General features: G+C 40.5%; 1 protein-coding gene across 1 annotated transcript in view; it reads left to right on the plus strand.

Moving 5' to 3' along the window:
* Positions 1-26,584, plus strand: part of LOC122796737 (desmoglein-2-like) — a 1,662,953-nt gene that overhangs the window by 921,215 nt on the left and 715,154 nt on the right. The window contains exon 4 of the mRNA XM_044065446.1: positions 19,281-19,425. Within this exon, the coding sequence (XP_043921381.1) occupies positions 19,281-19,425 (145 nt within the window). The remainder of the gene's footprint in view (positions 1-19,280; positions 19,426-26,584) is intronic.

The raw sequence follows: 26,584 nt of genomic DNA on the forward strand, positions 1-26,584 counted from the left end.
ATCAGTAGTTGCACATTGCAGGCTCCAGGGGATTCAGATATACCCTTACCTGGATGACTGCCTCATACAAGCAGACAGCAAACAAACCTTGATAAAAAACTTGGATTATGTCATTCAGTTGCCACAGGCTTTGGGATACACAGTCAACATTTAAAAATCAAGACTATTGCCATCCCAACAGATTATTTTTCTAGGAGCAAAACTGGACACACAATCACAAATGGCTTTCCTCACAGAGGAGAAACAAGAGCATTTACCAGATTACTTCAAAAGCCTAGCAAAGCTCACCCAGCTGACCGCAAGGAAGACCCTGCAGGCCCTGGGGTTCATGGCATCTTGCATTCTTCTGATCCCTCTGGCAAGACTACACATGAGAAAGCTACAATGGTACCTAAAAAGCTTATGGTCTCAACACAGCCACAACCTAGAAGACGTAATACCACTCATTCCATGCCTGCAAAGGGAATTTTTGTGGTGGGCTCAAGCAAGTCATTTAAACGAAGGCATGCCTTTCAACAAAGCTCAAGCAAGTCAAACCATTACAACAGACGCCTCAGATCACGGATGGGGAGCACACATGGAGGGCAGCTGCATTCAAGGGCAATGGACTCCCATGGAAATGCATCTGCACATAAATCAAAAAGAGATGTTGGCAGTGATACATGCAATAGAAGCCTTCGGAAAATCTCTTCAACAAGGCCATCTGCTAATAAGGACAGACAACACCACTGTCATGTGGTATATAAACAAGCAAGGAGGCACTCATTCGTATCCCCTCTGCAGACTAACAATGACTCTTTGGGAAAAGTCCCTAAAACTAAACATCCACTTGCAATCCCAGTTTGTTCCGGGCAAGGACAATGTTCTGGCGGACAGGTTGAGCAGAAATTTCTTGGATCCACACGAATGGATGCTGCATCCACGCATTTTCTCACAAGTAACAAGTGCATGGGGAAGACCGGACATAGATCTCTCTGCTTCTCATCTCAATCATCGTCTGGAGAAGTTCTGCTCAAGGACACACCATCCTCTAGCCTGGAGAACGGATGCTCTTTCCTTCAGCTGGAATTCCTTAACAATTTATGCATTCCCTCCTCTACCATTACTGACCAAGGTGTTACTGAAGATCAAAGCAGAACAACCAAAAGGAATTCTGATAGCTCCAGACTGGCCAAGGCAGCACTAGTATCCATTGCTACTGAGTATAACTCACACCAAACCATGGCCCTTGCCTCAAAGGCCTCTGCTCCTAACTCAGCACAATTACAGGACTGTTCATCAAAACCTGCAAACATTGCAGCTGACAGCTTGGAGGGTTCCATGACTTTAACCCATATCTCTCTCTCCGAAAAAGTTCAAGAAATCTTGCTGGAAGCACGCAGACCTTCCACCAGAAAAACCTATTTGGCCAAATGGAAGAGATTCATCGTCTGGAATGCCAACAAGGGTCAGGATGCATCAGAAATGAGCATACCACAGATATTAGAATACTTGGCAGAAATGTTTCATAGTGGTCTCTCATATTCTTCCATTAAAATTCACGCTTCAGCAATCTCAGCAAACTACAACTGTGACCCACCTGTGTTTTCGCAGACCCTTGCTAAGACAGTTTCTAAGAGGGATAAAGAATATCAAACCTCCCAGAAAACCACCAGTTCCTGCATGGGACCTCAATTACATCTTGGAAAAATTAACTCTTCCTCCTTTTGAACCAGCAGAATCTTCAGAAATGCAATTTCTCTCCTGGAAAACGGTTTTCCTGTTGGCAGTTACCTCAACAAGAAGAGTCTCAGAGATACAGGCCCTCATGGCAGTACCTCCCTTTCTCATTTTTCATCAGGACAGGGTTTTTCTAAGGACCAATCCTTCTTTCATGCCAAAAGTGATATCCAGGGTGTCTCTAAATCAAGCAATCCACCTGCCTACTTTCTTCCCCAATCCTCAAAATAAAGGGGAAAACTGCTGCACACTTTGGACATACACAGACAATTACGCTACTACTTGGACAGAACAAAGACCACCAGGAAGTCTGGCCAACTATTTGTAGCCTATGCTACTGGAGTGAAAGGAAAGGCAATCTCCAAACAAACAATTTCGAAATGGATTGGACACTGCATCAGATTCTGTTACTCTTTCCATGGAAAAGGTGTGCCAACCAATATTAGGCCACACTCCACCAGAGCTATAGCCACATCCACAGCCTTTCTAAGAGGAGTGGCTACAAAGGACATTCTAGAGGCTGCTACATGGAGCTCCGTACATACATTTGCCAAACACTACAACCTGCCTTTATACTCCAGATCCCGAGCAGGCTTTGCTTCGGCAGTCCTGCAGGGCCTTTTAGCTACACCATCCCTTTCTTAGATCCTACCACCCCCAGCTTGGCTATGGTATTCAACCCATATGTCAGGACTGCAGTTGCATTCTTGAAGGACATAGTACAGTTTTGTACCTACCATAAATGTAGATGTCCGATAGATATGCAACTGCAGTCAGGTTTACCCTCCCTCCTACCCCTCTGCTATACTCCTTGGGTCCATTCCCCTTTTCCTATATTAGCTGGGGATATCTGTTATGGTGTATCTGTTTATTACTGTTGTGCATGTCTGGAATTTTTTCTTATCCATTCACAAAATTTAGCCTTCCTTGGAGGGCACCTGGCATCTGGGGCAAGAAACACTGAAGAAGATGGCATCGGCAGATGCCTTTATACCCCAGCCGCTCTGACGTCGGGGAGGAGGTGACATCAGCCGACGCCGGACCCAGACTTTGGAATCCGGCCGACCGAAGGGCTGCCTGAGGCAGGACAGCCCATATGTCAGGACTGCAGTTGCATATCTATCGGACATCTACATTTATGGTAGGTACAAAACTGTACTTTTCCATCAACTGACGTGCAAGATCTGGCCACTACGAAGCACAGCTGTGCTTGTCTACATATCTGCTACCGTACACACTGAAATGTCATTTATTTGTTATAACCACTTTTTGTGCCAACATCATTTATTTATCTGATGACTAATAAAAAGGTGAGGGAAGGTCATCAGAGTGTATATAGCCCTGCCCATCTTCCTGAATATCTCCAAATAGGTATCTGCAGAGTAATGCAAAATGATTAAAAAATGCTGACAATCTGTTTTAACATGCTGTTACGGAGTAGCAGTTTACTACACAACAAGCTAAACCATATATGTTGCATGATGGCACTGCATAATAACACCATGTAAACTACCACACCCAACACCCGAAGTGAATTCTAGGATGACTTATTTTATTTTCTTCTTGGAAAATGCACACTGTCACACCATCTATGGTCCTCTAACAACTTTCTAAGTGAATTTCATTAATACTTACACATTTATTTGGTTTTGACCAGAATTCTTAAACCAAAAATTTGAAAGGAATGCTGCAACCTCTACGTAATGACACAGAGGACCTTCTAGCTATCACATTAGGATATTGTTGTTGTTATTATTATTATTATTATTATTATTATTATTATCATCATTAGAGTGTTAATATTATTTTGGAATATTATTTTAATAAACAGATTAGAGTGTTATTAATATTTTATTAACTTTATTTATTCATTTTATTTTAATTAAGTAATTCATCATCATCATCATCATCATCATCATCATCATTATTAACATTTTCACATGCCTCCAGATTTCTAAGTAATTCTGGAGTACTCAAAATGATCATTTACCCCTTTCTACCGGACTAAGCTTTCTTGTTTGTATTGCTGAATTCTTGCCACTCAACTGATGTGGATACCTAAAGGCAAGACAGTGCATTTGCACATCTATCAACTTACAAAAATATGTGAGCTAACAAAGTGACTGTTAAGAAAGCTTTGTAACTCGAGGCCTTTACAGTGCCCAAATTACTAAGGTTCTACTAAGGCTTTAAAGCATTCTTCCCAAGAACTGTAAGTGGAATGCCATAAAACTTCCCCCTCTTTCCCTTTGTAAGTGCATGCTGCTATCTGATCAGTTTTGTCTCCACCAAACCTACCCGTATAAAACCTAATTACACTGCAGGAAGTGGAGGATGAGAAAACCTTCTGCTTGCAGCAGAATAGATGCAAGCTAGTTTTTCTTCTCTTGCAGAAAACATTACAGCCGTGGGTTAAGATCCTAGCTTGAATTAGCAGCTAAAATGAAAATTTTGCCCATTTAGAAATAATCCTGCTTTCTCAAACAGGAAAATGCTTTAAATATGTTTTCTGTTCCACCAAGCCACTTCACAGTGATAAACCCAACTAAATATTACTAACAAATCATAACTTTGCCCTCATATGAAATATTCCAGCCTTTCCTGAAGAAAGTCTGTGTACTGACCCATTGCCTCCCCCACCTTTCTGCCCTTCTACTCCCCCCACCTTTCTGCCCATCTTCTTTTCCGTCTTTCTTGAAGAAAGTAACACCACTAAAACTGAAATGGTTACGATATTCTGCTACTTAGCCACAGAATCCCAGCCACCAGCTGCTCTTTACTCCACCAAGGTTTAGTAATGTGTTAGCAGGTAAAATAAATAAACAAATCTACAGGGTTATCAAACGTTAGCATGGGTTTGCAGTCCTGAACAGAAGAGTTTCCACTTTTTGCCAAACCTTTCTATCCACAGTTACCCATTGTATTCATTTACAACCTGCAAATGGCTGTAAATTCCGTAATACCTAGATATTTAATGACCCACTCAGCTGAATTATGTAGTAGTATTATTTTTATTGTTAATTTCATTTTATTTTCTAAGAAATGAACCAGACATGATTTACTTGCATTAAGCACAAGTTAGTGAACCAAACGTGATTTATGTTGTATTAAGCATTTAAGCAAGCCCCAACTCACTAGCCTTACCATGTGAATCTTCACTGACCCCAGCCATCTAACTAATTGCAGGACACAACTATTGTTTGCTAGATTGCTAAGAAAAACTATTTAGCTAAAACCTTTTGCACCTCATCCATAAACCCCAGGCCACACTTAGGCATGTGTGCCTTTGTTTCATGCCTTAAGTGAGCCTTAATCCCATAGCAAACTACTTGAAGTATTAATTTAAACCTATTTTGTCATTTAAATTTAGTCTGATGCCTTCAAGTACAAATTTTGCCCTTTAGCCTGTTTGTAACCTAATCTCCAGACATTTCAAACATATAACTGAATTACAAGATTACACAAATTAAAGCCATTACATCAAACAGTAACTTAAAAAATCTGCCTACATGCTCTTAAACCAAAATGTCTTTAAACGTCAACAATAACATAAATAGCCTTTTCTCTGATACAAAACATCAAAGGCTCCCAACCTGGACTGTCATACAAAATCAAAAAGTCCCCTACCTTGTTCAGCTAGATCACCCACATTGTTCAACCTGGGAAAGCTGCTAAAGTAGAGATTCCTAAGCTGCCAAGGTAGAGATCGAAAAGACTGATTTGCTTTGTTCACAGCCTTTTCAGTGCTTCCCCAGGACAGCCCATCCCACTTCAACTCTCCTGCCTATCCTGACCCTACCTGTTCCCCTCCCCTCCCCCGCTGCAACCTGAGTCCAAGCTGACCTGCCTCGGACAAATGACAGCTCGCTGCAATTTGGCTTGCAAGCTGTTCCTGTTTGATCCGGAGGGATAGGTTCTACTGCCCCCTGGGATATTAGTGTTTTTGCCTGTTTTAATGCCTCTGCCCACTGGTTTGGGGGGAGGTCTGGGTATCCTCTTGGAATTAGGAGTTCTCTGAAGGAGAATCTGTATCCCTGAGAAATGATTTTTAATACCCATTGGTTATAGAGACCCAATTGTCCTTGAAGAGGGTGAGCCTTCCTCCTAGTTTTAGATAATTGAAAGGAGGGCAGAGGGGGGAGGGAGAGTCATTCTGGGTGCTTACCATAGAAGCTTGGCTTAAAACTCCCTGACTTAGAGGTGGAAGTGGTCCATTGTTTGCTTCTTTGCTGGCGCTGGAATAGGGACCTGGATGTCCTGTCCCTGTGGGGCTTACTTTGGCCCTATCTTCTGGGTGCAGGGGAAGGCCCAGTGCTTAGAGGAGGAAGTTCCTGCTGAATCTGGGTGGTTGAACTTGAAAGAAATATTTTACTGTTTGCACAGATTTTGCTTTGTCTTCCATCTTTTAAGCACCACTTCTGTTTTTTCCCCAAACAGGCATTCCTTATCTAGGGGTGCATCAATAAGTTTAGACTTGACATGGTCAGGGAGAGGTCTTCTAATAACAAATCCTGTCACTGCTGCCCTGCTAGAGACATCTAGGGCATCATATCCACATTGTAAAGAGCGCTTGGCCACTTGACAAGCAAAGTGTAGGAGAAAGACAATTAAGCAACATTGTGAATGAAATTAGACAATACAATGAGTAACACAGTTGTAATAACATTCAGTACAAATAGTAAAATAATATTATTGTTGAACAACAAAGAAATAAATAGCATTTTGTTTTTTTTATTAGTAACAAAATTAAAAAATTATAGAGTAGATTTGTATTATAAAAAAAGGAGTATGTACAGAGAAGTAATAAAGTATATGAGTAAAGTTATATTGCAGAAGTATATTATAGGGGTGGGAGCTGAGGTATATGTGGAGAGACTTTTGGAGTATATGTATATTTTTGGATTGTGAGGATAGCTTATGTTGAGAATAGGAGAAATGTTAGAGTGGGAGAAAAGTTGTGTGAAGAGGTGGCAGTGTTAGGTTTGTGAATCTGAGAAGTTGTTTTTCTATTTGGTTAGGGGACCTATTTGGGGATAAAAAGTGAAAGGAGGAGCTGAGGACAAGAGGAAGTTGAGGACAGGACAGGGTTTTGATTTGATAGGAAATAGAGAGCAAATAGAAGAGCAGGAAGTTGAATAGTCGAGCCATTTATAGGAGAAATTTTGTAGTGATTAGTGGGAGAAGTTTTTTATTTTTAGTTTTTGTTTTTTTTTTTTTTAGTACAGTTTGATATTTTTGGTTTTTTAGAGGGTTTTGGATGTTGATTGGGGTTTGGATGATGTACATTAGAGTAAGGAAGTAGTTTAAGGGGAAAAGTAGAAAGCAGGAGGAAGAGGGGGAAAGAGTTTAATGTTTTTTTGTTTTTTTGCAGTGTTTTTGATTTTTTTTTTTTATTATTTAGTTTTTTTTGTTTGATTTTTTTTTTATGTTGTGGCCATTTAATTTTTATTTTTTTTTTGGTTGACTATTTTGGGCTTGGTAGTAATTAGGAATGGTTTTGTAACATGTAAATGTATTTGTTTGGGGTTTTGAACATGATCTTGGATTTATTGGATTATTGAGATTGAGAGATGATTATTTGGCATGGACTCAGTGGTGTTGGGTGGCATTAGGGAGCAGTTTGGGTGTTGTGGTTAGAGTCAGCTCTGCAGACAGCTCTGCAGACTGGCCATCTCCATCATAATGTGTAAGTCACATTGATGTATTATTGTGGAAGGAAATTATGAATGAAAATATTGAATAGGGAAACCTTAGGAAACCACCAGATATGAATTAGAGGTGAGGAGATAGGGAGATAGAGATAGGGAGTCTTTGACAGCCTGTTCTCTTTTAGATAGCTTGGTCTTAGATTAAGTAGTGGGTGGAAAATGAAAAAAGATGGTGAGTTGTGAGTAATATAAGTGCAAACAGTGAAAATTGAGAGATCTAGCTTTTGAGAGAAGACTATTTATTAAGCATTGTATTTGCACAGTGTCAGGGCTCTGTTAACAGTAAAGAGAAGAGAATAGTGGTAGTACTCTGGCCAGGTCTGAAACCATGTTGTGAGGGACAGGAACTGTGCCAGCCAGGCATTTTTTCTAGGCTTGTAAAGGCTCCAGGGCCATTAGCCTAGTACACACCTATGAACCTATGAACCTATGAATTCTGCCAGCTCTTTTGAGTTGGCACTGTAAGGAGAGGTAGCAATCTTCTGTTTTAATTGTTCCAAAGTGTGTTGTTGATATTTTAACACATGGAACTGACAACTGAGTGCTCTGATAGCTAAGGTTGCAGAGGTGTATACTTTCTTACCCCATCTGTCCAGAGCTCTGGAGTCTTTGTCAGAAGGAAGAGGATTCTTGGCAGAACTAGTCTTAGCTCCTTTGGGTCCCTGCATAATGACCTCCGGGTCTGCAGCAGGGTTTCTGTACAAGTATTTGTGAGAATCCAGTACTCTGTAGTACCTGTCAGGTTTAGCTGAAGCATGAGGCAGGTCATCAGGGGCTAAACTGGATTCAAGGAAAACATCATCCACCACTTCTAGAATAGGTGGAATGGCCAGGGTTCCGTGCTGGGGCAGAACTCTCTAAGTCGATGTTCTTCATGTTTCATTGTTGCAGTCATTACATTTGGGTAATCTGCTGGCAGGTTACACTCAGTTAGCTTGATTTACAAAGTCTTGGTTCATGCGTCAGTTGCTGTCCTTTCTTTTATGACGTCAGGTCGCCAGGGGTGTAAAACATGCAGCCGATGCCATTACATCAATCTTTCTTGCCGCGCGGTGCCCAAAGCAGAAGCAGTTCACAAATGCCAGTCGGCAGACTCCTGAAATTTTCGTTTTTGAGTTTCAGAACCAAAGTCTTCAACTAAAAAGCTAAGTACCCCATTGGGGAAACTTTTTCTTGCTCCTTATCGATGTCAGTAAAAGTTAATAATTGTATTACTTGTGGGAAGCAAATACCTCATAAGGATTTCCATTTGTACTGTATTCCTTGCCTAGGCCCTGACCACGACGTACCTTGTTGCCGGTTCTCTGCTTTATTTAATCAGTGCACTATCGGTCGTTGGTACATTTTTGCTTCTAAATGTTTTGGATCACGGTTTAATTATCCAGAAATGACGTTGGTTAGCAGCCCGACTACCAGAATACCTAAAAAAAACGCAAAGAAAAAGAGACAGGTCGTTGAGGTCCAAAACTGCCGATGACACTTCTCCTAAGCCAGTCGCCAGTTCGCCGGTACACAGTGAGGCGCTTTCGCAGCCCCTGATACCCGCTACTTCTGATTCGCAGGCCTCTGCTGAGACCCATTCAGAGTCCGGTATGCCACGAGATGCTTCAGTTGTGGAACCCGCAGATGTCTCTACCTTGTATGGGTCCGGAGCCGCTGTGCAGGTACTGGCTTCTGGGGGTGTATTCAGGTCTACAGATTTGTATATTAAACCATCACCGTCTTCTATATTAAGGCCAAAATCTCAATCTATGTCTAAAAAACTAACAAATGATCAAAATGGCTGAAAATTTAATTATTCTAATCAGGGGTAGCCAACCCCCCCCCCCCCTTCAGAGAGGCCTAGGCCTGAAATTGACTATGAATCTTCTGAACAGGATTCTGTTTCTTCTGATTCTTCTAATGAATATGATTTGTCTATACCTACTTATGAGAACTCTGATGCAGAGGACTTCCATTCCTTCTGCTTCTCCTCCTGAGAATTTTTCTTTTGGGGAGACTTTACATACCTTAAGGGAACATTTCCACGGGGACAGTCAGGATTTTTCTGAGTCTAGAATGAGCCTTAGGGATTTTCTTCTTCTTCCTCAACATAGGCCTTTGGCTAGACCTTCTGTTCTAGACATTGTTGATGTGTTTTCAGAATCTAGTATGGCTCCTGATTCCCTGACTCCAGCTCGCCAGACAGATACTACAGGGTTTCTGACTCCCACAAATTCCTTTTCAAAAATCCTGTTGCAGATCCTGAAACCATTTCTCAGGGCCCCAAGGGCATTAAGGCTTCTACTGCTAAAAATCCTACCCCTTCTGATAGAGATTCCAGGGCGCTGGATAAATGGGGTAAGAAGGTCCATACTTCTGCAACCTTGGCAATCGGGGCTTTAAACTGTCAATTCCATATGCTAAAATATCAGCAGCATATCATGGGACTGCCTAAACAGAAAATGGTGTTGATTTCTGACTGTGTGGAAAATAAAGATTTACAGGATTTATTGCATTCAGCTGAACAAGTTGGAAAACATACTTTGCAATGTGTTTTTGATTCTTTGGAGGCCTCTTGCAGGGCTGCTGTAACTGGGTCTGTGCTTAGAAGGCATGCTTGGCTCAAAGAGCAATCTCTGCACGATCATGTTAAAGCAAAATTGTTGGATGCTCCTTTGCAATAGGACCGTGTCTTTGATAATAAGGCTGAGGAAGTTCTAAAAAAGATGGAAGATAAAGCTAAATCTATGCAAATTGTGAAAGATTTCTTACAAGTGCAACCTCCAGATTTAGTAGGCACTGGCCTACTACGAACTGGTCCTTTCCAGTTCCTTCCAGAGCCACAAAAGTTAAACCTAGACATTCCAAAGGCACCAGGTTTCAGTCCCAAGGGACTTTCAGAACTAAGCAATGGGGTGCCTCCTCTTTCAAGTCTGGAAACAACAAGACACGTCCCTATGGTAAGCAGTCTCAATGACTTTCCTCTAGAGTTACCAAGCACTTACCTTTTAGCTGCCTCTTTGGGGGGAAAACTGGCTCTTCATGCAAAAAACTGGCAACTTATAATCCAGGACAAATGGGTTTTAAATATAGTATCCCAGGGATACAGATTTCATTTCCACACATTGCCAACTCCAGGCGGATGGCCAGACCTGCCCCCAAATCAGTGGACAGAAGCCCAGCAACAAGTACTTTCCCTCTTAAACATGGGGGCCATTCAGCTAGTACCAGAGGAGGAAAAGAGACAACGTTTCTATTCCAGACTTTTCCTGGTACCCAGAAAAGACAATTCTGAACCTCTCTACTCTAAACACATTTCTGGACATTCCAAAATTCAAGATGCTGACTCTTCACCAGTTACTTCCTATGCTAGGCAAAGATGCCTGGTTGGCAACTCTAGATTTAAAAGAGGCTTACCTGCATATCCCATTCAGGGAATCTTGCAGAAGATACCGCCGCTTCAAAGCAGGCTACTTGTATTATCAGATCTCTGCACTGCCCTTTGGCTTATCTACTGCACCCAGGGTCTTTGCAAAGTGCCTGGCTCCAGTAATTGCATTTTGCAGGCAAAGAAATATTCAAATATATCCATACCTGGACGATTGTGTAATTCAGGCAGAAAACAAGGCCATTCTTCTAAAACATCTGGCGTTTGTAAAAAGGGTTCTAACTTGTCTGGGGTACACTATAAACGAAAAGAAATCACAACTGGTTCCCTCTCAAAAAATTACATTCCTGGGTGCAACCTTGAATACAACTGCCCAGATGGCTTTTCTTATGCCAGAAAAGCAACTTAATTTGGTGACTTACTTCAAACAAGTGGCCACAAAAACCCTGCTATCTGCAAGACAAATACTGCAAGCCTTGGGGTTCATGGCCTCCTGCATTCTTCTAATTCCATATGCAAGACTGCATATGAGGAAACTTCAGTGGTACTTAAAAAGTTTATGGAGTCAACATTGTCACAGCCTGGAAACAATGATTCCTATCATTCCTTGCCTGCAACTAGAGTTCCTATGGTGGGCAGAGGCTTGCCACCAAAACAAGGGACTGCCATTCACACCACCCCCTGCCACCCAAACCCTAACTACAGACACATCAGACTATGCATGGGGGGCTCATCTGGCAGGGAAGTGCGTTCAGGGCAAATGGAGCCCAAATCAAATGCACCTTCACATCAATCAAAAAGAAATGCTAGCTGTACAGACTGCACTGACAGCCTTCAAGGACTACCTTCATCCAGGACAACTAATGGTAAAAACGGACAACACCACAGTTGTGTGGTACATAAACAAGCAGGGGGGTACACATTCCTACCCCTTCTGCAGACTAGGCATGGCATTGTGGAACACGGCCTTGAGCTATCAAGTACAACTACAAGCTCAGTTCCTGCCAGGACAGCTGAATATTTTGGCAGACGAGCTAAGCAGAAATCTCATGGACCCACACAAATGGAAACTGGAACTACGGATTTTCAATATGCTGATACACAAATGGAGGAGCCCAGACATAGATCTTTTTGCCTCACCCCAGAATTACCATTTGGACAAATTTTGTGCAAGAACTCCTCACAAAAAAGCCTGGAAAGTGGATGCTGTTATTTAGTTGGGAAAACCTATCACTCTATGCCTTTCCCCCTCTGCCTCTGCTCTCCAAAGTTCTGATAAAAGTCAAACAGGACAAACCAAAAATGATTTTGCTTGCTCCAGACTGGCCTCGCCAACACTGGTACCCACTCCAACGCAGTCTGTCTCAAATCTCTCCATGGGACCTGCCTCAGACACCTTCCTTACTGTTTCAGCAGAACAACCAAATTCTGCACCCTCAGCTCCAAACTTTGAATCTTGCAGCTTGGCTAATCACTTAAATCCCCCCTTAGCATCCCTCAGCAAACCTGTGATGGATGTCTTTTTGGAGGCGAGAAGACCTAGTACTGGAAAATCTTATGCTGACAAATGGAAAAGATTCTGTGCCTGAAATCAGTCTCAAGGGATAAGCACAGCAGTGCCCAACATACCTCAGATTTTGCAATACTTAACTGAGATGCTTCACAAGGGCCTGACTTTTTCTTCCATAAAAATCCATGCCTCAGCCATTTCAGCTCATTACAACACAGAACCTCCCCTCTTCTCTCATCCTCTGCTAAAGCAGTATCTCAGAGGGGCCAAAAACTTGAGACAAACCAGGAGAGCTCCAACCCCTGCCTGGGACCTTAACTTTGTATGGGAGAAACTCGCTCTCCCTCCTTTTGAGCCAGCTGCTACTCCAGACTTAAAATTTCTCTCCTGGAAAACACCCTTCCTTTTAGCAAGCTAGAAGGATTTCTGAGTTACAGGCCCTTATGGCAGTGGAGCCTTTCATCATTTTTTATGCGGACAGGGTATCGTTCAGGACCGACCCATCCTTCATGCCCAAGATGGTGTCCAGTGTGGCTCTTAATCATACCGTTCATTTGACAACTTTCTCACAGAACAAGGGGGAGTGAATTCTGCATTCATTGGATGTACACAGACAACATAGATTTTACTTGGACAGGACTAAATCTCGAAGAAAATCTGAACTGCTGGTAGCATTTGCTGCAGGGGCAGAGGGAAAGGCTATTTCAAAGCAAACCATTTCCAAATGGATAAGCCATTGTATTCATTTCTGCTATAAGCACCATGGAAAACCTATCCCCCAGGGGATCAGATCCCATTCCACCAGGGCTGCATCTACTTCTACAGCCTTTCTCAGAGGTGTTCCCACCAGGGATATTCTAGAAGCTGCTACCTGGAGTTCAGTTCATACTTTCACCAAACATTTTCATTTACCAATTTTCTCTAAATCCAGAGCTGTCTTTGCCACTGCTGTTTTGCAGGGCCTTATAGCCGGTCCTAATGCTGTATAAATCCATCCTCCCAACCATAGCTTTGGGAATCTACCCAAATGTAGTGACTGCAACAGTGAAACACAAAGAACATAGTACAGTTGTCTACACTTACCATAAATGTAGATGTTTGAGTGTATTCACTGTTGCAATGCTGGGTACCCTCCCTCCAGCCCCCTGTTTTTTTCTCTTACTATGCATCTACTTTCTTTAAAAGTAGTTTTTACACTTAAAAGCCTTTTTGATGTATTTGCTTTTGTTTGGAGGTATATTTTTTATGTTTTAAATTATATATATATATATTATATGTAAAGAGTTTCCCCGAAGGAGAGGTCCTTTGGAGGGGTGGCAGAGGGGATGGATTCCTCTGCATCTGAATCCTCATAAACAGTTAAGGGCTGTTGTTCCTCTTCAAAGGAAGAATAGTTAGATTCCTCAGACTCTTGGTCTGTCATAATTTCTGGAGAAGGAAGCCTTTTCCTTTTTGGAGTGGGGGCTTGAGTATCTTGGATAAGGGAGATAAGATCTTCTGCTATTTTAAGCATTTGAGTTTGTATTGGGGGAACAGTAGCAAGATGGTGGCTAGAAGCAGATTTCCTACGAGTGTCCTGGCTTCGAGGCCTGAGAGAATCCGTCGGTCTCTGAGAAACGGTAGTCGGAAGAGAAGACGTCATTTTTTTGTCTAGAATCAGTAGTGCGAATGGCCTCCTCGGGAACCAACCAAGCCTCCGGACCCAACCAAGGCAGAGACAGCCAAAGGCTCGTAAGACAAAGTGGATTTCTGCGGCATACCATACTACGAAAGGGTCTCGGCTGAGGCCTGCTTAGAAAGCGAGTCGGGCATCAGGGGCTGCGAAAATGCCTCACTGAATTCCGGAGAACTGAAAACTTAGTAGCGTCGTCAGAAGTCTTAGCCTTGTGAGGCCTGTCTCTATCTTTACGTTTTTTCAGAATATCGGCAGATTGTTGGCTGACAGACACCATATCGGAATTCGAAGACGGAATACGAAAATAATTGTCCACAAAAAGAGCTTTATGGCAAATGGTTCTCGCATTAAAGAGAGCACAGAACTGGCAACAAGGGACATCGTGGTCTGGGCCTAAACAAGTGATGAGGTAAGAATGAAAGTCTCGGTGTGGGGTCTGCTTTCCACAGGCGAGACAATTGTTAACTTTTTCGAACATCGGTTAGAGCAAGAAAAAGAGAGTCCCCAATGGGGTACATAGCTTTAGACGTTTTCGGCTGAATTCAACTTTGGGTAGCGACCGACTGGCACTCGTGCAAACTGCTTCTGCTACAGGCTCCACGTCAAGAAAGACTGGTGTAATGATGTAGGCTGCCTTGGTTTATAGTGCTGACGACCTGACGTTAGACTACAAGCGACAGCAGCCAGCGCACAAAAACATTGACTCTGGTATTTGAGCCAGCCGAGGGCTACCACAGCAGGAACAACCCACAGGTGATGACTGCAACAGTGAAACACGAAGAACATCTAAGCTTTCCCTCCTTTAACTTGTTGCCACTGCCTGTCTAAAGATGCTCACTTGAAGGTCCACTTTTCTGAGAGTTTTAGAGCTGCAAGCTCTCATGTATAAAGACCCTTTCACTGTCTTTCAAAGGGATAGGGTGACCTTCAGAACAAACCCATCCTTTACGCCTATGTGGTATCAGAACTTAATTTAAACCAAACTATCCACCTACCAGTTTTCTTCCCCAATCCACAGAACAGGACAGAGCAAGTCTTCCACTCTCTGAATGTGCATAGGCAGATCAGATACTGTCTAGACAGGACAAAAAAACGTAGTAGAGTAATTATTTGTGGCTTTCACAGGGGTAAACAGGGCTACCTGGGCATATTCTGTCAGGCATGGGGCAACTACTGTTGCCTTCCTCAAAGGAATTCCTAGTCAAGACTATCCTACGTGCCGCCACATGACACTCTGCACACACCTTTCCAAAAGAATATAACCTGGGCAATGTCTCCAGGGCTAGAGCAGGTTTTGCTACTGCCATACTGCAAAACCTTGTTTCCTGGGATCATGCAGATGACCTACGACCTGCCCACCCACCTGTTAGTTTGGGAGTCCTCCCAAGAATCAGTAGTGCAACATTGACTAAGAAGAACATAGTACGGATATGTCCCACGTACATATTTACAGATGTTTGAGTAGATCAGTGTTGCAATACAAACTCACTCCAACCACTGTCTACTGACCTAATGTTTTCCCCTTGTTGGGTGCAAGGGGTAGAGGAGTTTTTTTTACAGATTGTCTTCTCTCCAGCCTACCCTCTCTGCCTCCTATGATTTTCCTCTTCACTCAAATTTAGACAACTAGGGAGGTTGTGCTATCCTCAGGCATCTGACTGCTTACTTACTGTTAGAAAGACATGAAGATGGCACAAAAAGATGCATTTCTTATAGCCTGATGTCCAGTCGTTGGTTGTTGGATGTCTGTCCACCAGGGATAATGCAAAGACTCTGGAAATTAAGCCGGTTGCAAGCTTCTGTGTGGCAGGAAGACCCTAGAATCAGTACATTGACCTACTTGAACATCCAGTTAGGATAAGTGGGACACAGCTGTACTTTGTCCAGGTAGCTGGTTGCATCCATTTGTCAAACCTGTTGTACATTTTTTTTTCCTTCACTCTGCTGGCCTTCAGCTGCTAACAGCTCCTCTCCTCATCTACTGGGTCTGTTGGACTGCTTAGTATCCCCTGGGCTTAATCTGACCTATACTTGGGTCCATTGAAAAAATCGAAGACAGGGGTGCAGTGTCATAATGTTGAGGAGTATATTCTAAAACTCCCTACCCCGTGGCAGTCTTGTGAGCTTATGGCTGCCTTTGTGAGGTGCATGAGTACCACTTTGCAGGTGTGTCCTCCTGACAAAGAAGTATACCACTGGAAGTCCAGGCTGTTAATGCTGCTATTGCAGGGAGCATAGGCAGCCCCCACTCTCTAAGAATTGGGGAGCTGATGTCAGTTGCTTACTTCCATCTTCCCCTGCCTGGTGTGTCCATTGCTTATGCTACTAGTTGAACACAGGTTATCTGAGGCATAGTCAGTGCTTTATTCATGTGCACCACGGGGCTGAGGTGTACATTTTTTAATGTTGAGTTAATTTCTCCTTGGCAAGTAGAGATTTTTGCCTTCCTCTCTGACTGATTTATTGTCATATTGTTAGATCATTTAAAAATTTCTTTGAGTGTCATTTTTTAAATTTACTATGTCTTCTTAATACGCATCTATGGCATATTATGTTTTCTCTCTTCTTGTATATTGCTAGCATGTTTGCGATTTATAAAAATATGCTCACTGAAGTATTTGACTGTTGTGTTTGTAGTTTTGTAGTTTGTTCTGTGTAGTTTTGATTTTGTCTGGATTTTATTCTTTGTTGATTATGTATGCTATTAATTTGCTTTGCAGATCTGCATGTATAGCTATTTTTGTGACAGTTTAGTTCAGATGCTTACGGCTATGAGCTGTTAAAGAGCTTCAGCCTTTAGTGCTGAGTTCTATTCACACAATTTGTACTTGCAAACTGTAAGACTTTGAGTACATTTCTTAACCAGACAGTGCTCAGTGGTCACATCTGAAAAGGGCACTTGCATCTACTGGGCTTACTTGGTTAAATAAGTAAAAAATAAAATTGTCTGGTTAAATGCAAATTACAAAAAATACTGTCAGTTGATTTATAATATATCTTCCTTTGCACTTGTCTATATGTGTCTTCCCTTTAGTTCATGTCATGGGTGGAAAGGGTCTACAGACAAGTCCATTTTACCCAGTAAATGAGTAAGTAAATTGAAGAAGAGCTACCAGATGAAAAGGATTCTGCTCCCTAATCCTTTTCTACAGACAGCCTGACTCCAGTGGACTCATGATCTTCTGTATGCATTCTCCTCTGTTCCAATCATTGCAACAGTTTCATTGAAAGCAAAAAGGAATATTCAGTTCTCATTCAGTTGTCCACTAAAGGACATGTGGTTTATATTCTGCTACTTCTCACATGGAGGAAGGACCCATTGACTCTACCTATTCACTGCACCTTTCTTAACCATTCAGAAAAGGATTGTAGTGCAATCTACACTCAAGCAGCTCAACCTCAAGACCCAGAAATGTATCAGCTTAGTACCCCATAGCCACTGCTTGTTCAGCCCTCACTTGATCCATATATTAAAGGAGGGTAGAAGACAAAATAAGAAATTCTATAGCCAAGTGATAAGAATTCTTCATGGGATGACAGGAAGCATTTGGGTCCAATGTCTTTCATTTTGTCTCCACTTCTGCTGCACCTGTCTGATCCATTTGACCAGGACCTAATCTACTCTTTAATAAAGTGCACCTTTCAGCAGTCTTGGCACATTTAAGTTCCCTTGCTGAAATTTGAACTTTGTAACTGATAAACTCAAGTATCTATCCTGGGCTGTAATTGCTATTTTTCGTGACCATCACCTTGGCTGGAAGGCTCACAGAACTAAAAGCCTTGGTGTGGAAGGATGCTTGTGTAGCACCCATAAGGGCCGGGTCATACTGTGGTCTAATTCCTCTTTCGTGCATAAGGTGTTAATCTGAACTCTTCTTGATTCATTCTCTCTGTTTTTTACAAAAGTCTACAAAATAAGGGAGCGAGGATCTTGCAAACTGTGGATATGCAGAAGATGACTCGTACAGTGCATCAGAATCAAGCCATAGACAATCTGATCATTTTTTGTCCCCTGCATGCTCAGGGGCAGGGTATGTCAGTATCCATAAATAGTCTCAAAATGGTTAACTAATTGTACCATTGTTTTTGTGACTAATATGGGAAGAACTTTGCAGGGCAGGCCAGGACATACTCCACAAGAGTAGGTGACATCACCACAGTCCTCTTCAGGAATGTCTCAACTTGGATAATTAGTGAGACTGCCTCTTTGATTTCAATATATACTTTTTTCCCAATCGGTACATACTGAAATCCAGTCTAAGTAGGACTGGCTTTAATTTTGTTTTACTTAAAGGTGTTTTTCATTCTCCACTAAGGCCTCCTGTCAGGCAGCTTGCTACTGTTTGGTAATGTCCCATTTATTGCTAAAAATACTGCACGATTTTGATCTTTGTGATGAATGATACATTTGTGCGAGGGTACTTGCCTAAACCTTCAATATCCCAGTAATAGGATCATTACTGTAGTAAGAGTTCCCACCTACCTTTCCTTTGCAATATTATGGATATATCCAGTAGTTACCTGCCTTTTATGAGCTTAGATACCCTTTGATCAACTTGTATATGTTGACAGCCATGGTACTTTTAGAATTGTTGGCGGTCTCCACTTCTCTGATGGGAGGATTATGGTAAGATGGAATGTGTGCTCACACATGCTTATGCATGAACATGCTTTTGAGGGTCAGCTTAGTTGGTCACTTGTTGGTCATTCATGTCCTGTTATGTTCCGTTTCTGCTAAGAAGTGTAAAGATATAAGCACATTTGTTCATGAGTCTTTGCTCCACAAACTGAAGGTGTAATGGGCTGCATTATGCTTTCAGCCCAAATTCTGGTCAGCAGCTTTGTGAGGATAACCTTGCACGTCATTGAGAGGACATCTAACTGCTGTTGAAGTCTAGTACAATCTGCCATCCACCCTCTGCTAAAGCATATTCATCAGTAATAACCTTGTTGTTCAGGTGCCCTTACAAAACTGTACTTTTCCCTATGTTTTTTAAATATCTTTATCTTATTTTCATATTTATAGAATGCAAGTTTGTTTTTGCAAAAATAAGAAAACTTATGAAGAGTATGCTATTTTGAAGAAATACTCAGATTTTTCACATCTAATAGTACTTGGCTGAAACATGTATGAGGAGGACTTAACAGTCATACAGTTTAAAATGCATCATTACCTGTGTTGTTTGCACTGCAGTCTCATACATTGGTGTAAACTATTTTAATTTTTGTAATGCACAGTAAAATTGATGGAACTAGGTTTATTTACTGCTATGTTTCATATGTTGTGTTTTTCTGCAGCTGAAAGGGCATGCAACGGATCAGCATGGTAACAATCTAGAAAATCCAATTCTTATTCGAATCAGAATAAGTGATGTCAATGACAATGGACCACAATTTACAAAGAAACATTTTTTTGCCCAGGTTGAAGAATTATGTAATACAAGTAAGACTGTAATTCATATTTTTAAGCGCCTGGTAGTCGTGCTATAGTTTATATATTTTAAATGCACTAATCTTGCATCATTTTATGTTGACACAAAACAGTTTTGTATTTACACAGAGTCTAAAAGCATTGGGTAAAAATTAAACTCAAGGCTGGTAAAACTTGGTCAGCTCTGTACCTTAATCTTCCCCAAGTTATAGATCCCCTTTGCTCATAACCTTGTATGTAGAAGGACCCCTCTCCTAATATGTTTGTGTTGTAGATCAGTTGCATCTGAAAAATATCCTCCAGCTACTGCTTGTTTTTTTCAGATAAAATTTAGTATTTTACATGATAATTTTGTTGTTTTTCCCTGTATAACCTCCCCATTCACTTCAGACCATATTTTTTTTTTGTTTTAGGTCTTTATTTGAAAGGTTTTTTTTATTTATCTGCTACCATTTCCCTCAACATTTGCCGTTTTCCTACTTCAGATTCTTGCTGTGATGATATTCCTTTTTATTGTTCGGTTTAAGCATGATTTCCAAAGTGTAGACATTTTAAAGTAAGAATATATTGGACTCCTTTATTGTTAGTCATTGCATCTGTCTTGGTTTTCCAAGTGGCCGGCATTACTTTTTTCATGGCTGTATTGTGCTTTCTGCTTCTAACTTGGGGATATGTGTTTGATGTCGCTTTCATACCCATAAATGTATTTTTGTCACAGTATGTTTCGACTGTGGCTTTTTACTGACCTTCATCTCCATCTTTATAATGGAAAGTGTGTGTGTGTGTTTGGTCATTTTAGGGCACAATTTTTATCTCAGAGTTACACCTGTGCTTAGTATTTCCAATTTTAGAATGTGAATTTTGTCTTCTGGCAGGAAAGTTTTTAACAGTTGATTTCAGTTAATTTTTCTCTGGCAAACTCATCAGTTTTACATCTGATGTTTGTTGTGCCTTTATAAGTATATGGTTCAGTCTCGCCACACAGGGACAGTGTATTTGTGAACTTATCTTCTGCAGTCATAAATGCTCATCTTTGACTTTGGAATGCTTGGGACTTTATGGAAAATGTGTTGATATTTTTTGTGTGTGTGTGTGTGAGAAATATATGTATGTTTTTGTCACAGAACAAATTCTTCTCATATTGGCCCCTCTCAACCTTGTCGTTTTCAACTTCAGTTTCAATTGTGGTTGTTTATTGCTATGGTTTGGGTTCTGTCTTTCTTGCCATTAAGAAGACTGAGTTCTTTGTTGTTGAGTCCCCTGTGCATGTCAGCATTGGCCCTAGTTCTGGGTCAGTTGTGGATAGCTAACCTTTGAGTCCAACTTGGTGTCAGATTGAGGTCCATCCCTATTTTTTTCTTGGTCTCAAGCTTCTTTGAGGTTAGTACAGTCATTCTTCTTTCTTAACTTGACCTCTACTACTGCATAGAATAGAAAAAGCATTCAGGATTTGGAGATCCCTTATATACTTTCCTTCAGGACATGATTAGCTGGCACTGTTATACAAAAGTATATAAGCACTTCTATCCTTGTTCAGACTCATGGTCAATCTTCCTATAGATTTACCTGCAAAGAGACCAGGCTTATGATCCACTTAAGTATATTTTCAGCAAGCTGTCCATCTAGCAACTTCATCCTCAATCCTGCCCAGAATAGAGGCTGAAGTTATTTCTAGAGCCCCTCCCTGTGTCTGGATGATGGTCGCAGGAAAGATTCTTTAGTATAGTCACTTTTTAATTCCCTACCTTTATATAGACAAATTTAAATGGGTAGTCACTGATGCTGAAATTATGATTTCATGCACTGATAATAGAAATTAGTGGCTAAATCTTTGGACTTCTTACCTTTGTGTAACCCACAGCTTCACCTATATGGTTAAAGGAGTCTGCCTGTGGTTATTTACATTTTTTTATCCAGGAGCCATCACTGTCCTTCCTTTCCTGAATGGAGGTAGGAGTTAATTTTAACTCTGTCGCCAAGACATTTTTTGCTTTCCTCCTCACTTTTGGCCTCTGCTGTATGTGAATAGTATGTAGACATATATAAATGTATAGGGCTACATATATTCACTAGACATGTAGTCCAAGAGAACCTTAAGGAGCCTAACCCATATTTCTAATTACTCCAAAGCACTGTCTGGTGAAGTGCCCTGCTGAAAGTCGCACATTATTCAGTCATTACCCTTTCATAAATCAAACTAAGGCAATGGTAACAGGCTTCAGCATTATGATGTCCAGCACCTTGGTTAATGGAGCTTAGTGGTGGCCCATTCTGGCTTCTACATCTTGAACCCACAGTCTTCAACATGATGTAAGAACACAGACAACAGTTCTTTCTGTGTAAGATGACTTTAGTTTGTCAGAGTGAAGGCTTATTTCCTTTTCTGTGACCAACTGTTTCACATAAGCTAACTTATGTAGTGTTGTCAGAGATATTTTTCCCTCTAAGTTTAATTTTATGTGACCCAGACTGCCTTCTGCTTCCTCTTTACCACATGAGTATATTCAGAGCATTCTGCCAGTCCATGCAGTATCTCCTATCTTCTACATGTCATTGTAGGGTGATAGTGAAGTAGATGATGATTTCTCTGCTTTTCGGTTATTCTGACCTTCTAGAGAAGTATGCATTGATCGTTCACAATATGTATCATAAAGTGCCTAGCTAACTCTTGCCATTATCATATACAGGTTCTGTTAATTTCAGCAACAGATTGAACTACAGGGTCATTTGTTTGAATGTCCAGATTATCACAAGTCTGTTTTGTTGTAACAAGAAAATGGATTATGTTTGTGTTTTTGTGTGTGTTGTTTTTAGGGATAAGTTAGCACAAACACCAATAACTGTTTGCTTAACTAAAGAGTACAATCTCATAATGAAAACCGACTTAGAGTATGTTTGTGCTGCTGTGTGCCTGAGCCTGCCTTGTTTAGTGGTGACATTACAGAAAGTTTTTCTTTTTTAAGTTTTTTATATATATGTATATATATATATATATATATATATATATATATATATATATATGTATATATATATATATATATATATATATATATGTATGTATATATATATATATATATATATATATATATGTATATATATATATATATATATATATATATATATATACAATAGACACACACACACACACTAACTGTGAAATTGTACAGTATGGGTGAAGGGCATATATATGTATGTGTGTGTCTATGTATATGTGTGTGTATGTATATATACTTAAGGAGCTGCAGGAATTTCTGGCATGTACTGGTTGTGTACTACATGTGACAACAGTCTCCCGTATTCTCCATATATCTGGGCTATGGGGTAGGGTTGCAAGATGGGAAGCCTTTTCTTGCACAGAAAAACATCCAGGCCTGGCTAAAATTTGCAGAACAATACATCATGTCTCCCAAAAGCATGTGGGAAAATGTTTTGTGGTCTAATGAGAGCAAGGCTGAACTTTCTAGCCACAATTCCAAAAGGTACGTTTGGCGCAAAAACAACACTTTGCATCACCAAAAGAACATCCACACGGAGAAGCATGGTGGTGGCAGTGTCATGCTTTGGGGTTGCTCTTCAGCTGGGACTGGGGCTTTAGTCAAGGTGGAGGGAATTATGAACAGTTCCAAATACCTGTCACTTTTGGCTCAAAACCTTCAGGCATCTGCTAGAAAGCTGAAGATGAAGAGGAATTTTACCTTTCAACACGACAGTGACCCCAAGCATACATCCAAATCAACCAAAGAATGGCTTCACCAGAAGAAAATTAAAGTTTTGGAATGGCCCAGCCAGAGCCCAGACCTAAATCCAATAGAAAATCTGTGGGGTGGCCTGAAAAGGGCTGTGCATAAGAGATGCCCTCACAATCTGACAGATTTGGAGTGCTTTTACAAGGAAGAGTGGGCAAATATTGCCAAGTCAAGGTGTGCCATGCTGCTACCCAAGAAGACTGAATGCTGTAATTAAATCAAAAGGTGCTTCAGCAAAGTATTAGTTTAAGGGTGTGCACACTTATCCAACCAGCTTATTGTAGGTTTTTTATTTTTTATATTTTTTCCCCTAACAGATTTGTTTGTTTTTCAATTGAATTGTACAGGTAATAGGTCACATTAAAGGTGGGAAAAGTTTTGAAATGATTTATTGTGGTCTCGTTTTTTTATATTACAAAAACCTGGCATTTTATATATATATAAATATATAAATATATATATATATAAAATATTCCAAGGCTTGGAATTTTGAAAGCATGACTTTATCAGCCAGACTGTTTCCCCAAGCCTTCATATGAAACCAAGTCCATACATACCTTTAGCAGACTTTTTGTGCTCCTACTACCCTTTTAACTTTCATTCTAGTGTCTTTTGATGGTGAGACTATCTGGGTCTTACAGCCTGATTCCTGGACTCCTCGTGATTTATTCTGTTTAACCTACCAGTACTGGTACCAGCTAGAAATGGAGCATTTATTGGTTATGAATTCTGTGCTTAGAAACATGTCTTGAGACCCTTCACAGCAATGCTATCTTTCCCCCATAGCTTTTTGAATGATCATTGAGAAATACCTGCCTTTTTCCTTTCTTGGGTTCTGAAGCTTTGCATATTTCTTCCTTGGCTAGCTCTATAGAGCTACCATCTCCTGATTTTGTTAGATATGTCACTCCCTGCTCGTATTGCATCTCTCGACTTTATTATATCCTTTTTTGAACTATTCCTTCTAGCTTAATCCCAGAGCCGGATCATGGTCAAATGGAGTTCTAGGCAGGGTAATAGATCAGAAGGTGTTTTATGAACTGTTTTATTACCAACGATTGATGTTGTTTGTGATTGGTTGTAATTGGGAGGTGTGTATATGACTCATACTATTTAAAAAGTTTTTTGCAGTGGTAACGATTTTACTCTGATGAAGCCCAGTTAAAATCACGGGTGAAAACGCTTAGTAGTGTTATCGTTGTGTATTTATTCTCTGGTCAACCATTAAAACAATTTGTGTTTTGGGACTTCAGTCTGGTCAAATTTACTAGTTTAGGTTGTGCTCAGTTTATTGGTGTAGTTTGTTATGAATTGCTGACTGCACTTCCTTAACAGGAGATTGCCACCTGGATTGACCATGGAACCACTTATGGTACAATACATTGAATTAACACAGAAATTGATTCAAATGTTTCAAAACAAAGGCTTGTGTGGCAAAAGTTTAAACGCGGAGAATTCCAAAAAAGTAATTTTGACCAAGTTTCAGGCATTGTTATATACTATGCACTTGACCCCCAGTACTTCGGTGAGTGACACAACACCTAGGGAGACTGTGGAATTAGAGAACAACAGGTTGGCTAAGGACGCCGGCCCATTTCGTTTAAACAACACAGTCAATGCAGACTTTCTGAGGAACTTGGACACTATGTTAGCCCCACCGACCATCAATTGGGCATCAGGAACAGTTAATACAGTAAGTAGCGGCACTCTTAAGGCACAACTTGCCATGTTTGAATCGAAATTGAGAAAGTTTAAGTTGCTACAGATGGACAGTGTTTATCTTGAAAGATCGATCGAATTGCAGCAAGTGCCCAAGGGGCTAAGGTTGTTCAAACTACCTATGGGATTCGAGGTTGGTACCGAGGGGTTCCAGGAATTGACTGCATTTTTCAATCGCACAGGTATGGATCTTCTGCGAATTATTATTCGCAATAATCGCTTAATAGATACACTAAAAGATGAATTTGATCATATTAACAGTAGTATCACTAAAGATTTATTGTTTGGATTTAACAAGAACAAATTTGATAAAATTTTTTTGGACATTAATTCATTTGTAAACAAGGGACTGGCTATCAAATCTGATAAATTAAATAGGGACAGTAAAGATTATGCCAGTAACCAAGTGTTTGCTTATTTCAAAGAGTATAAAAACAGTTTTGCTAGACTAGTATTGGTTAATAAAAGCACGGGACACACCAATCACAATTTGTCTAATTTTTCTGGGTTTAATGGTACAACGAATGATGATGTTATGGTGGACAACACAGATAATTTCAGTGAAAATGAAAACGGTGATTTTTTAGAGAGTTTTCCGGTAAGGCGCTCAGAAAGAATTTGGGAATGCCACCAGGCCACAGTCCAGCAGGAACAGTTCAGGGGGAGAGGACAGAGACCACCCGTTCATCAGAGATGGTCACAGAGAAACAATTAATTGACACTAGTAATTTCAACATTGACTTTAATTTTGAGATGACTGTCAATAATGAATCTGCAGTGACTAATAATTTATATTCTGTTGAATTGCCCTCTGACTGTAGCTATGTAATTTGTGAGCATGTGGATGATGATGGTTCTAATATGTTTATAAATTCTAATGAGGAATTTTGTGAACCTAACACTGAATATGATCTTAGCAGCCAAGTATTAGACCATTTTCTGGATTTAAATGTGACATGTAATGAACAAGAAATTGGCACCAGAATTGAGTGCCATTGTATTAAATTTGACAACATGTGTATATACAATTTCACTGATTTACAGTTGAAAAAAGATCATTTGACCCTATTTAAAAAGGGTTTTAAATTTGTTCCCATGTTCAGGTACGAGGTGGCAAAAATTTTATTGAGCCTCAAATTGTACACTAGGCAATTGAATCTTTGTATGTTTTTTTCAAAAACGTTAGTCCACGGGTAGATAAATGTGTATCACTTAAGAGGTCAAGTGTATTTATTCCCCCTGTGAACCCAAATATTCACTTGTTTGAGCAAATGTGTGAATCACAAATTAGGAGATTGCTTAAAAAGAACAACAACATGGATGACAACCTCGCCTCAGGTGAAAGATTCTGCCTTGAAGAATTAACAACCAATAAGAATTATAGAGTAATGAAACCTGATAAAGGGGGGTGGGGTTGTGGTCATGTCTAATATAGACTACACTAGTAGTATGTTAAATTTGTTCAACGATAGTCTTACATACACAAGAGTATCCAAGAACGAAGTCAACAGAGCATATGCAAAGATTGATTGGCACTTATACGAGTGGCTGATGGAGGGAATTATTGATAAAAACGAATGTGAATATTTGTTAGTAGATTTCCCAGTTGTACCATCAATATTTGAGATTCCAAAAATACATAAAAACCCCAGACATCCACCGATGTTCTTCATCTCACATTGCTGCAGTCCTTACTTATGGGTAGT

The sequence above is a fragment of the Protopterus annectens genome, chromosome 3.part0, assembly GCF_019279795.1.
Source record: "Protopterus annectens isolate FY-2018-M chromosome 3.part0, PAN1.0, whole genome shotgun sequence".
Taxonomy (NCBI): domain Eukaryota; kingdom Metazoa; phylum Chordata; order Ceratodontiformes; family Protopteridae; genus Protopterus; species Protopterus annectens.